This window comes from Fukomys damarensis, unplaced genomic scaffold (genome assembly GCF_012274545.1).
Source record: "Fukomys damarensis isolate Sample0158 unplaced genomic scaffold, DMR_v1.0_HiC HiC_scaffold_26, whole genome shotgun sequence".
In the NCBI taxonomy this organism is placed as follows: domain Eukaryota; kingdom Metazoa; phylum Chordata; class Mammalia; order Rodentia; family Bathyergidae; genus Fukomys; species Fukomys damarensis.
In genome coordinates, this window is record NW_022900938.1 from 17,871,796 (window position 1) to 17,884,709 (window position 12,914).

General features: G+C 35.5%; 1 protein-coding gene across 1 annotated transcript in view; it reads right to left on the minus strand.

The window, feature by feature from the left end:
• Plekha3 (pleckstrin homology domain containing A3) overlaps positions 1-12,914 on the minus strand; it is a 26,464-nt gene that overhangs the window by 10,498 nt on the left and 3,052 nt on the right. The window contains exons 2-5 of the mRNA XM_033756359.1: positions 11,021-11,035; positions 8,350-8,466; positions 2,460-2,615; positions 134-270 (exon numbers count right to left, since the gene is read on the minus strand). Of these exons, the coding sequence (XP_033612250.1) occupies positions 134-270; positions 2,460-2,615; positions 8,350-8,466; positions 11,021-11,035 (425 nt within the window). The remainder of the gene's footprint in view (positions 1-133; positions 271-2,459; positions 2,616-8,349; positions 8,467-11,020; positions 11,036-12,914) is intronic.

Below are 12,914 nucleotides of genomic sequence, written 5' to 3' on the forward strand. Positions count from 1 at the left end.
TTAAAAAAAAAAAAAAAAAAAAAAAAAAAAAAAAAAAAAAAAGATGCTGTCCTGACATCCTCTGAGATGCACAAGGACAGCCCAGGGTGGTACAAAACACAACCACACATGAACAGATCCACTTTGCTTATACCTCTACACTGGGAGATGAATGACTCTCATCATGGTGAACAAATTCCTGGATTGTATGAACCTGCTGCATTAGGAGGTCACAGTAGAGGCGAAGTTCAGACATTTTGGTTTTCAAAGATTCACTGGTTTCACTTATTTCTGAAAGGAATATAAACCACCATTCAATCAGATCAGTTTCGCACACTTTGGACAATAAACAGAATGTTATCATTCTTAAAATATGGCAATAAGTACATTACCTACAGCTTAAGAGATGAGAGAGCTTAGAAATAGGATCATACAGGACCTAAAACTAATCTTCTCTTTCAATAACTGGGAAACGAAATCGACAATTATATGTCTGCCACGAAGTTTAAGTAGACTGATTTACAGAGACAAAGTGATGATCACTGGATATTTCATATATTTCCACTCCATTACTCATCTGTTTCCATTTGAAAAGTACCTGTAGGACCAGGGATTTAGCTCAGTGGTGATGCTGCCTGCCTCACAAGCACAAGGTCCCAAGTTTGATCCCCGGTACCAAAAAAAACAACAAAAAAGAAAAGTACCTATGTTTTTTGTGTTATGAATTAGCATTTTTGGACTTCATACATTTTTTTCAATTCTGATGCTTGTTTTCTCTTAACATATAATTTATAAAATTCTTACACCTTAGTCGTTTGCCTAGCTCATATACTGCAAATACTTTCCATATATAGTATTAGCTTTCTTTCAACTTTCTTTATTGTACAGTCTATCATACCAAAATTTTCAATTTTTATGCAATTAAAACTATGGTATATAAACATTTGTTTATCTTCTGTTGTTTTCAGCTTCATTTTCAAATTACATTGTTTTCACAATTTTTATAAAGAGCTTACTTTCTTCTCCTTAATAACTCCAGACAAATTAAATATCCAGCCATCATCTCAGCCACTCACAGGACCATATCCTTTAAGTTAGAAGAAAGAAAGAAGTACATAATAATGGATTTTGGAGCTTCTTGACATTCTCTCAAGCCAGTGGCACTGTTTTGGGGTCCCAGCCACAGAGCCACTTTTGCCAGAATATACCCAAGCAGCTCTACTTGCATATTTGAGCTAACTTACATGAATGATTACCCACATTTCAGTCAATTCCTCTTTAGTTAGGTAAAATATCCCTTACCATTTTAACTATCTTCAGGAATATACTTCCTTGGCATTAAGTACACTTAAATTTTATACAACCATTACCATCAGTTATCTCCAGACTTTTTCATCTCTCCCAAAGGAAACTCTGCATTCATTAAATACTAACCCCAATCCCTTCTCCCTATTGGCTCTGCTCCCACAGTCTACCATCTACCAGTACAAACTGATCTGCAGTATTTCATATAAGTGGAATCATACTGTATTTGTCCTTTTGTGATGGGCTTATTTCCCTCAGCATAATGTCTTTAAGGTTTGTTCATGTTGTAGTGTATGTCCTTTTTAACAGTGACTAACACCCCACCCCACTGTATATGTATAGATACCACATTTTACTTATCCATTCATCTACCTATAGATATTTGGGTTGTTTCTGCCCCTTTTGCTATTGTGAGTATCCATTTCTTATCCTAATCTTAGCCATACTTTATCCACGATGTTCTTTTGTATATTTGAATACTGTTAGAAATCGCATCCTCAGTCTCCATTTTTCAATATCAATAATGATTCCCAATAATTTATCTTAATATTGTTTTTAAATGTAAAAGTAATATACACTCAATGAAAAAGTTTAGAAAACAGGAGAAAAAATACAGAAAAGAAAAAATCACACTGCAAGTTCACTACTAAAATATACTGTCAGTGTTTTCACATTTAAACTACATATAATTAGACTAACACCATAAATCATTTGCTTTGCTTTTTATTTTTATTTTTTTGAATTGACAACATATGTTCATAATAAAGTCAAGGTATCAAAGGATGTAGTATGAAAAGCTAATCTCACAAATTCCCTTTCCAAATGTATCTTAACCAATTCTTATACACCTTTCCTAAGCTGGTCGATGAATACTATATGTGTAATTTTGAGTTCTGCTTTTAACATTGGGCATTTTCTCACACCATTAAAATTCCCTGTAAATATTTTACTGTCTGCATAATAATATATTAGCCAATGAAAGCACTAATTTACTTAACATTGGCCTGAATTTATACCTTTACAGTATTTATAAAATTTTTACTAGAATGATCCACACATATAAATCTTCTTCTACATTACTGTTTATTTCCTTGGGATAGAAAACTAAAAGTGAACAGGGTGTTTATATTTATGTTACAGAATACACTCATCATGAGAAGGAAAATTATACTTACCTTTTTCTTTTTTAGTCCTAGTATCAGTCAAACATGCTTTGGAGCTCCCCAGAGCAACCAGCCACCTCTGTCTTTCAGCTGCATTTACTGCCTTCATGTAGAAATGTTGCTCTCCTGGAATGATTAATTCCATTCTTGTGTTGTCTGCTGAATGAACTGTGATGATAAACAAAGCAGAAACACAGCTCTAGTTTGGGGAAAATTCAATCACCACTCTTACATGATGCTGTATTAGATGCCTCGTACACCTAAAACAACAAACCATGACTCACAACATGGGTACTACTGGTCCCTAAGGGCCCATCGAGTGGCATCCTTCAAACCACCACACTCAGAGGCCCCAGGAGACAACGCTGCCAAATCAGTAACGACATACAAAAGAGAAAACAGTGATAAATTAACTACTGAGAAGTGAGACCCTCTTCTGGGGCCAGCAATACGCATTAAATATACATATAATGAACGTCACAAATATTATACATTTTTCACTGACTTGCTTGAAAGCAGAATCTATGCTCTGGTATGCCTAAACCTAGGGTAGTGCCCAGAATATAGGAGGAATGAAATAAATGGTAATCATGGCCACTTTCCATGAGAACAGTAGCTCTATAATATGCCCCTAATTAAGGTCATAATTCTCCCTCTACTTCTACCTCCTCTCTTACACACACAATATACCTTCTAATACTCAAAGAGGAGTTAATCAAGAATTATGCTGAGCTGATCTCAAGTCTTTGTCATAGGATGAAATTGTGCATACACCGTCAATAATCAACAAGTACATACTCAGCTCAGAACATGCTGGTGAAGGGGAAGAGGAATAGTGAGAAAGGAAGTTGCTACCCTTAAGGAACTGACAGTATAACCAAGGAAACAAACTGACATATCAAAACTAATGAGTATACTGAAATGTTGAATTCATCGGTCAGAGGTTTCATGTGTAACTATACAAGAGTGGCAACAAAAGATAGAAAATTTTAAAAAGGCTTCAGCTTCAAGAGCAAGATTTGATGATAGCAGGACTCAGGAGAAAAATGGCATGAGAAAAAGCCTAAATGAGGAAATAAATACAAAATATACCGAGCAAATTAGGAAGCAAGTCTAAAAGGAATCTCGTGTTGTACAGTAATGTAGTATTCACATTCAGAACTGGACAAGTTGGGTATGGTCAAATTATGCACGCCCACAAAGTCTGGCAGAAGCCCTAAGTTAGAGAGACTATTATACTGAGAATCTTGACTGAATGCTCAGTGGCAAATAAGTGCCACAAAAGCTTTGCTGCCCCTAGTCTACGTACACTGATGCAGATCCTTGAAGTTGTAACCATGTAACAATCAATAATAAGTACAAAAGATTTTTACACTGGGACAAAACTAGTGAAATTCCAAAACCGGAAGATTTTTTTTTTTCTAACTGCTAAGTTTAATTAAAGAACCAATATCTACCTTAAAACAATGCTCTAATTTCAAGTCATATTTGCTAAAAATGAAACTAACTCACTTTCAATCATATCAGAATTTATGCATCCATGCAAAGGTGATCACCTCCAATGTGTCACCTGAGAAGGCAAATTTTAAAATGATGTCTCTAAAACATCAGGTCTCTCAGGGAAAAATGATGAACAAGACCTCAGAATTACAAAGCACTGCTGGGGATTTAGCTCAGTGGTTCCGCTGCCTGCCTCGCAAGCGGGAGGACCAGAGTTCGATCCCAGGTACCAAAAAAGAAAAAAAAAGAGAGAGAATTACAAAACATTACTTAGAGAAATAAAATACCTAATTAAATATAAGGTTATATCACATTAAAGGATTAAAAGACCCAATATTGTTAGCAATAAAATTCTTAAACTGACCTACAGATTTAATGTCATTCCAATCAAAATTCCAGTAGATATGTGGAAGTGTATTCTAAAATGTATAAAAAAACACAAAGGCACAATAATAGCCATGACAATAATAAAAATGAATAATTAAAAGAATTAGGCTATGAGACGCAAAAATTATAAAGTTAGATTACTTAACATAGTGCGACACTGGCATAAAAATAGAAAAATAGGAGAACAGAATAGTGTAGAAAAAGAACCACACATATGACAAAGATATCCCTCCAGTACAATAGGGAAAAGCTTAGTTTCTTCAATAGATAAGCTCAGTCAATTGGTTATTCATATGGGAAATATATATATTTTTTCAAATATATATTTTAAGTTAATTACAGACCTATATGTGAAATGCAAACCGATAAACCTTCAAAAAGTAATGCAGAAGGTATCTTAAGTGGGACATAAAAAGCTCTAATAAAAATTAATTAAATTAGACCATCAAAATTAAGAACAATTGTTCATCAAAAGACATCAGTAGCAGAATGAGAATACAATCTACAGGGTGGGGAAAAGATTCAAGATTATACAAACTCTTACAAATTAATACGAAAGATAGCCAAGTTTAGAAAATGGGCCAAAGACTTCAAAAGGAAATTCAAAACAGGAGGATACTCGAATAGCCACTTAAAAAAAAAATCCTCGTCATCGTTGTTGAGGAGATGCATGTTAAACCTCTATACGCACTATACTACTATGCACACTAGAAATACTCGGAATTTTAAACACTGATAATACCAAGTTTTGGCAACATAAAGCAAATAGAATTCTTACATTCTGCTGCTGAAGAATAAACTGATATAATCATGCTAGAAAAGAACATTATCTAAGAAAAGATTATCTTCTTAACCAAATTTCAGTCAGGTTCTTGTGAGTCCTGGTCTACACTGGGCTTCCATCTCCATTATGGTAGAGTACAGGTTCAGCAAAAACTCCCTCTTATATGAAAAAAGTACTTCTTGTATGGAGTCAGCTTTTTCTCACTATTATTATCAAGTTTGTTTATAAATATTCTTTTCAAATAAATATATATGAACAAGTAAGACATTTAAAACAGAACCCTGTTAAGTCAATTATCGCATCACCTTTCGTATTTGACCAAATTCACTCCTTACCATTTCCTGGGGAACAACTCATCACTCTGGCCTGCCTTCAGCAAGTCCTGACAGGATGGTTTAGCCAGAATTCCCACTTGCCTGAGGTTTCTTCTTAGTAACTTGTCATCTGCCAATCCCCGACTTGGGCTATAAATTCCCACTCCTCTCAGCTCAATGCCTCTCCTTTACTGCAAAACCTCATTGAAATGGTCCTGACAGCCATTATCATAGTCCTACATAAAGTGTGCCATATGTTTTAACAAATGTCAAAAATAATTTTTTTCTGTATATCCAACTGCTTTTCCCCCACATTTTTTATCAGTGCATACTGGTCATACAGATTGATGGGTTTCACTTTGACAGATCTGTACTCCCACAAGACCTACTTTCTTTCCACTACCTCCCGGTTTCACATGATGGGGGTTCAGTATAATGTATTTTGATCACAGTCATCCATAATTTTTTCTTTAGCTCAAGTTAAAGCTGAAAGTATGGAATATTCAAAGCCTCAGCAATTTTACTTTGCTTCTTGATATAGGCTGGTCAGAAAAGAAATACTCAAGAATTTTCTAACACTACTGTAGTCTACACTTAATAATGGTTAAAATAATAAATGTTGTATGTACCGTACCACAATTGAAATTTTTTTTAGTTAAAAAAAATTCATGGTTGTTTAAAATGGAAACATCTCCCAAATCCATCAGTACTAGGACAAGTACACTAATTGTGAGAGATTCACAGAATGGAATATTGCACAGTAAGAAAGACTGAACTATGGTTATGTGGAACAATATGGGTAAATTTTACAAATCAACATTGAGTAAAAGAAGCCAGGCACAAAAGAAAATACTGAATTGTTCCAGTTATAAAATATTCAAAAGCAGACAACACTCAGATGCAGTGATGAAAGTTAGATGACCAACCACTGTTTAAGGTGATCGATGGCTAAGGGGATCCCATGGGGCAGGCTTCTTAAGCTGCTGGTCACATCCTCATTTTTGACCTTAGTAGTGCCTACATTCATGCTTTCCCTTTTAACATTCTTCAACAACCTTTTCTGTGCATATATTATTCTTCAGTAAAATGATTAAACAAACAACAGCAACAAAAATGCTGGCATGGTTTGAAACTATTTTGGAACTGACTTAGAATTCTGCAGCTGTTTTTTAAACATCTCAAAGCTGACAAGTACTTAAACTTTAAATGAAGTTTTTATCAAACTGCATTTGGAATTAAATCAGGGAATAAGATAAAATAAAACCACCAGTTTTTAAAGAAAAACTAATCTTCCAAGTAAGCTTTTTAGGTGTATTTATCAACAGACTCCTAAGGAAATTCCAAAAGAGGACTTCTGAAATGTTACAGGTGGTGACAGTAGTTAAAATTGAGTTACACAGACTCCAAAACCAGTAAATGAAAAGCCAACACTAAGCAGCACATGTTTTAGTATGTCTGTTAAAAATAAACAACAAGACTATACCTCACGTAATCCAGCGAATACACAAGAAATGATACATCAGGCGGAAGTGTTTCTGTATCTCATATAGCCACAACTCCTATCCATTAGAACAGTAGTAATTCTCAGCTAAAGGGAACATCATACTACTATACAATCACCCAGAAGGCACGTGCAGTTTGGAGAAAGCTCCCCAGATGACAAATCTATCCCATACTAAGAATCACTTATACTGAAAGAGCCCTAACAGTAGTAAATCTGAGATGAAAGTGAGAAACCAGATGTGTAGCTAAAGAATATGCACCTAAAAAGAAAAAGCGGTTTCATTTCCTTGGCTAAATCTTACTAAGAGTTACATGAAAACAGCAATCTAGCCCTGGAAAATGTTAACACAATGCATTAGCTGCTGCTTTGGTTTAATTTAAATAAGAAAATGCATGGAACAGTAAGATGACTCTGGAGTATTTGACAGCAATGACAAAGAACTCACTGTGTCAAAAGAACAACCCTTAATGAAGAACAAGTATTGAAGCTACACTACACGGGAGAAATGAGAAATGGCCGGGGCGAATTTTAACATTCAGTTCTACAGTGCTCTTAGCTTACCTTCAATTATTTGACAAACTGTAATCTTTTCATTATCTTTTTTTCTTTTTGATGTTTTTGTTGTTGTTTTGTAGTACTGGAGCTTGAACCGAGGGCCTTACATCGGTTAGTCTAACATCCTACTACTGAGCTTCATTCCTAGTCCTTTTAAATTTTATTTTGAGACAGGGTCTCCCTAAGTTTCCCAGACTGCCCTAGAACTTTCAATCCTTTTGCTTCATCCTCTTGAATAGCTGGAATTACAGTCATTCTTCACCACACATGGCCTATTTTGTATGATTTCATTTTCCCTACTTCTGTCCCATGCATCTTAACTACATATAAATGAATCACTGGTCCATGGAAGTATGATGAAAACTACAGCATGACCTACTGTTTAGCTCAACCCTGTTGGAAGTACAGGAAACTATATCATCCAAAAGAGACCATCTCCAATTCAGCAGAGAACCCAAGTTTATGACTTCAAATTTGTACTTTATCAAAACCCCACAGAGCTGGGACCCTCATCTTCAGAGCTTGGTTCCCAAGCTTTACAGTACTCTTCTATCTACAAGAATGAAACAGGACACATGCAAACACAACACAGACACTAATGTGGCATCCACAAGTCCAAACTGGAAAACTAGCGCAACTGGAAGACTATTTTCCATTTCTATTCTAGGTACAGTTATAGAGGGAGAATTATCAAAACCTGTGTTGAACAACGCTAAAAGCCACTTTCAATTGCTATGGAAATAAATGGCATCAGAAAATCACTACATGGTTAGAAATGCTTTTGTTCCTGTACTGGGTGTGCTATAGAACTCTTTACTACATAGCTTCAAATTCTTCTGATTCTGTATTTTCACTTACCTTTAATTTCACAGACTGCCATCTTTATACTTCCTTTGCTCCCTTTGCAAACATCATCCTGTGAATCATAGTAGGATAGGATTCCATTATCTAAAACAAACCAACGAGGCTGCCAACCTACAAAGATTATAAATAACAAAAGGTTATTAAGACATTTTTATCACAAAGAAAAATGTGATCTCACACACTGTCACATACATTAATTTCTTGGCTCTCAAGTGACATTAACAATGAATTTTTTAATAGCCAGCACCCTCTCAAAATGTCCTTGCATCAATCTCCACTTTGCTGGTAGGGATTTCTCTGTATCAGCATAGAGACTAACATTTTTATCCTGACTCACAACCTTGCCATTAACAACCCATAAAACATCCTCAGTGACAGTCCTATACAGGGTACAACATAACTTCCTTCTTTTCTAAAAGAAATAGGTTGAGTATCCCTAAGGGATGCTTGGGGCAAAAAGTGCTTCAGATTTCTAAATATTTGCATATAATAATATCAAATTTTAAGAATGGGATCCAAGTATAAACATCAACATTCATGTATCATGTATTAGTATACATACACAGCTTGAAAGTAATTTTTTTTGGGGGGGAATGTGGATCGAACTCAGGACTTGTGCTTGTGAAGCAGGTGGCAGAACCACTGAGCTAAATCCCCAGCCCATGAAGGTAATTGTATACAATACAGTATTCTTGGTTCTATCACCCATTATATGAAATCAGGTATGAAAATTTTTCTGCTTATGGCATCAAACTCAAAGTTTTAGAAACCTGAAGCAAATCTTTTCATTTCAGTAATTTCTAAAACTCCAAGTCTCCAAAACAAGTAGGTTGAACAGGGATCTCTCAGGTATAACTCAGCCCTAATTCTGTAATGTGATCTTACCTTATCTAAAGATGTTGCCTAGGCAAACTCCCTTGCACACAGGGAGAGCTAAGTGAACTCCAGTCTTTTATAAAGAGGGTATAACCCATGGTAGGAATGTAGATTTCCCAATATCCTCTTTCCCTTCAATGCTGCTACATAGCAAAGGCAGAAATGCCAGGAGCTGCAATCATCCCTTTGTTATTTACTTGGCAACCAGAGCATACACCTATCACAAAGACTTAGCTGTAAGGCAAGTCTGGCAACTAAAATGATGGCTTTCCTTAGTTCCCAAATCCCGATCCTCTTGCAAGCCAAACTTGGTGTTCCCTGGGATTTTATCAATCCTGCTACTAATTTACAAGGCAGTTACAGGCAGGATGACTATCTGTCCTTTCTGTAACTGGTAAGTCACAATGCAGCACAAGTGTTCCAGGCTAAAATATACCATCAGGGTCTTCAAATCCTGGTCACTGTGGCCAAAGCCTAGTATATGATTAATTTCATTTTTCCAGGGCCAGTAGTACTAAGAGCAGATGGGTGAACCATTCATACACTTTGATACAGACCAAATACATAACCTCCTAAAAGGCTTTACTTGAGACACTTGAAATGAAAATGTTGAGTCGTCATAAAAAAGTTAAGTTTTACTTTCTATGCTTTGTTGAAAAGAGAATACCATAAAACAGGACAGAAAGATATATGTCTAAAATAAATAAAATAAACCAAGCAATTTTCAGATGCCTGGAAAATTTATTTTTATGAATGTTTATTTCTTAATGAGACCTTCCAAATTAGAGGGTATTTTTGATACATGAACTTTATCTTATCACTGCATTCCCAGCAATGAGAATGGTGCCTGGCACAAAAGTGTTTAAAAATGTATTTCTCAAGTTACTAAAAAAAAAAAAAAAAAAAAAAAAAAAAAAAAAAAACAAAAAAAAAGAGCAAGTGCAAGGTCCTGAGTTAGAGCCCCAGTACTAAAAAAAAAAAAAAAAATAAATGTATATTATTAAAAAAAAAAAAAAAAATAAATGTATATTATTAAAAAAAAAAAAAAAAATAAATGTATATTATTAAAAAAAAAAAAAAAAATAAATGTATATTATTAAAAAAAAAAAAAAAAATAAATGTATATTATTAAAAAAAAAAAAAAAAATAAATGTATATTATTAAAAAAAAAAAAAAAAATAAATGTATATTATTAAAAAAAAAAAAAAAAATAAATGTATATTATTAAAAAAAAAAAAAAAAATAAATGTATATTATTAAAAAAAAAAAAAAAAAAAAAAAAAAAAAAAATGAATACCAGAAAAGTGAGATACTGCATGTAATTCACAACAGACATGCAATATTAATCATGAGTACATCCTGTCCAGAGCATGAACAGAAATGATAAAAACAGTATCTGTCCAAATACTAATTCACTTTACAAATTTTAGGAAGGGTGTGGTGAAAATACATTTTCCACCCAAAGACCAGTGTGCTTATAAGACAAATTATGATTTTTGCAAGCCTGCATTATTACTGCAATTCAATATCTCTTTAAAACAAATATTGACCAAAATGATTCATTTAAAATTTTTAAGCACATGAAAAATGATTATGGTTGACTACATTAATCTAATCAAGTCTGTTAAGTATCTCTATATAATTTTTTGCAATATTTAATGTAACAATCTCTGATGTACACACAGAAGAGGACTGCACCTTTAAAGGAGACAGGTTATTCATTCTTTTCTAATTTTTTTTAAAGAAAATTATTTTTTATTTTAAACTACCAAGTGGTATTGAAACTTACTCTCTACAAAATATTCTCAAATAACTATCCTAAATTGGGCATGGTGGTGCACATCTGTAATCTCAGCTACTTGGGAAGCTAAGACAGAAGGATCACACGTCTGAAGGCAGCCTGAGCAACACTGCAAGAACCTGTGTCAAAATAAAAAATTCAAAAAGGGCTGAGATGCAGCAGCTCAGTGGTGGAGTACTCAGCATGCTAAAGGCCCTGGGTTCAATCCCCAGTATCAGAGAAGACCAAACCAAACACTATCTGACACTGGAAAATGCCTTAAAGATCACTTACAAACAGCTGCACATCCTCTGACCCGATATAAACTGAAATTAACGATCAGCATTGCTGTGAAGCCAAATTTAAATCTTAAAAATGGAATTCTTCCAAGCAAAAAGCTACATTTCAAGCAAGCTTACTAGAGTCAACTAAAATGTTCTGAACACGTGGTTAAAAGTTCAACCAGAAAGTAATCAGTAGTACCACAGATGAGGAAACTGCCAAAGAGAAATTCTACACCAAGTGAAACTTCACCTTAAATTGTGACTCATCGCCGTAAATGCCAATTGCTCCGGGCTACGAATAAATGGTTCCTCTGGCAGGACTTCCCAGGACATCACCCTTATGAGTATTTGCATTTGTAAAGGAGTGATCATTTGCATCTCAAAGTACAGACACCACTGCCTTACAGTTATCACTAGAGTACCGCAGCCAAACAGATTAACTGATCAATAAATGAAAATGCTCAATATAAAATATCACCTTTTTAAGTGTTTCCTGTTAAAACTCCCATTTATAGAAATAAACCGTCCAGCTTTTTAGTTTGAACAAAAACCGTGTATTGTAAACACTAAAGCATTTGCTGCTATAAATATGACTGTATGTAGTGTTCTAATCAATGAAAAAAGAAGCACAACTACAGCTCAGCACTTACTTATTGCCAAAAGTGTTTTGTGTGTAAATTGTGCACCAGGTCAAGCGGACACAAGATGAGAATAGTACAGATACAATTACTAAGAGGGTTGGTCCGATACTTTCAGCAGAGTAGACTGCAAGTCAATATCTACCTATTGTGCCTGCACAAGAAATTTATTTACTATTCGATTGTATTTCATACACATTCTCCTTTCTCTAATTTGGTGAGATGATAGAATTCAGGAGTTGAAGTCACCTCTAAGATAAAATAATTGATCATCCCTGCCTTACCAGGCTTAGACGCTGAGATAATAGGCCACTTGCGTTTGGTGCTGGTTAACAGCAAATGTTGAAGTACAATTTAGATTTAACGTATTTCTAATAAGCCAGTCCACGTGTCAGAGTCCTGTATCTTACTTGCTCAGAAACGCCTAACTGGCGTTCTTCCCTCTAACCCACCTCAAGGGTGAAACCGACTTGCCCGCTCCGATTCCTGTGTACCCTACCTGAATTCCCCAACCTCAGGATACCCCACTGGAAACCATTCCCTGAGAGAGAGATTATCAGGGTTCAGCTTCCAAAACCGTGCTCACTAAGCTCGGACAACCTCAACAAGTGAAGTCAAACAGAACGTTAAAGCAATTAAAGGGAATACTTAAAACCAAATCTTAATATCAAATCTTGATCTTAAAAAGCCTATTCCAGCCCCATTACCCCGACAATTCATTCACGAACAAAACGCTGACTGTGGAGGGTGAGTGAGGACAGAGGATGCAACAACACACGTCGGGTGCCTGCGAACTGTTCCGGAGCGGCCAGAAGTATCATCACCGGGCAGGGAAGCGGCGGGGCGCACGTCCCACCTTCAAGGAAGGAAGGTGCGCAGTCGCCAGCCTCCCCTCCAGGGCTCAGTCAGGGACCGCGCTGGGATGAAACCCGGGCGCCGAGGCCAGCGGGCCGGGCGGAGGCAGGGACTCTGTCCCCGCGG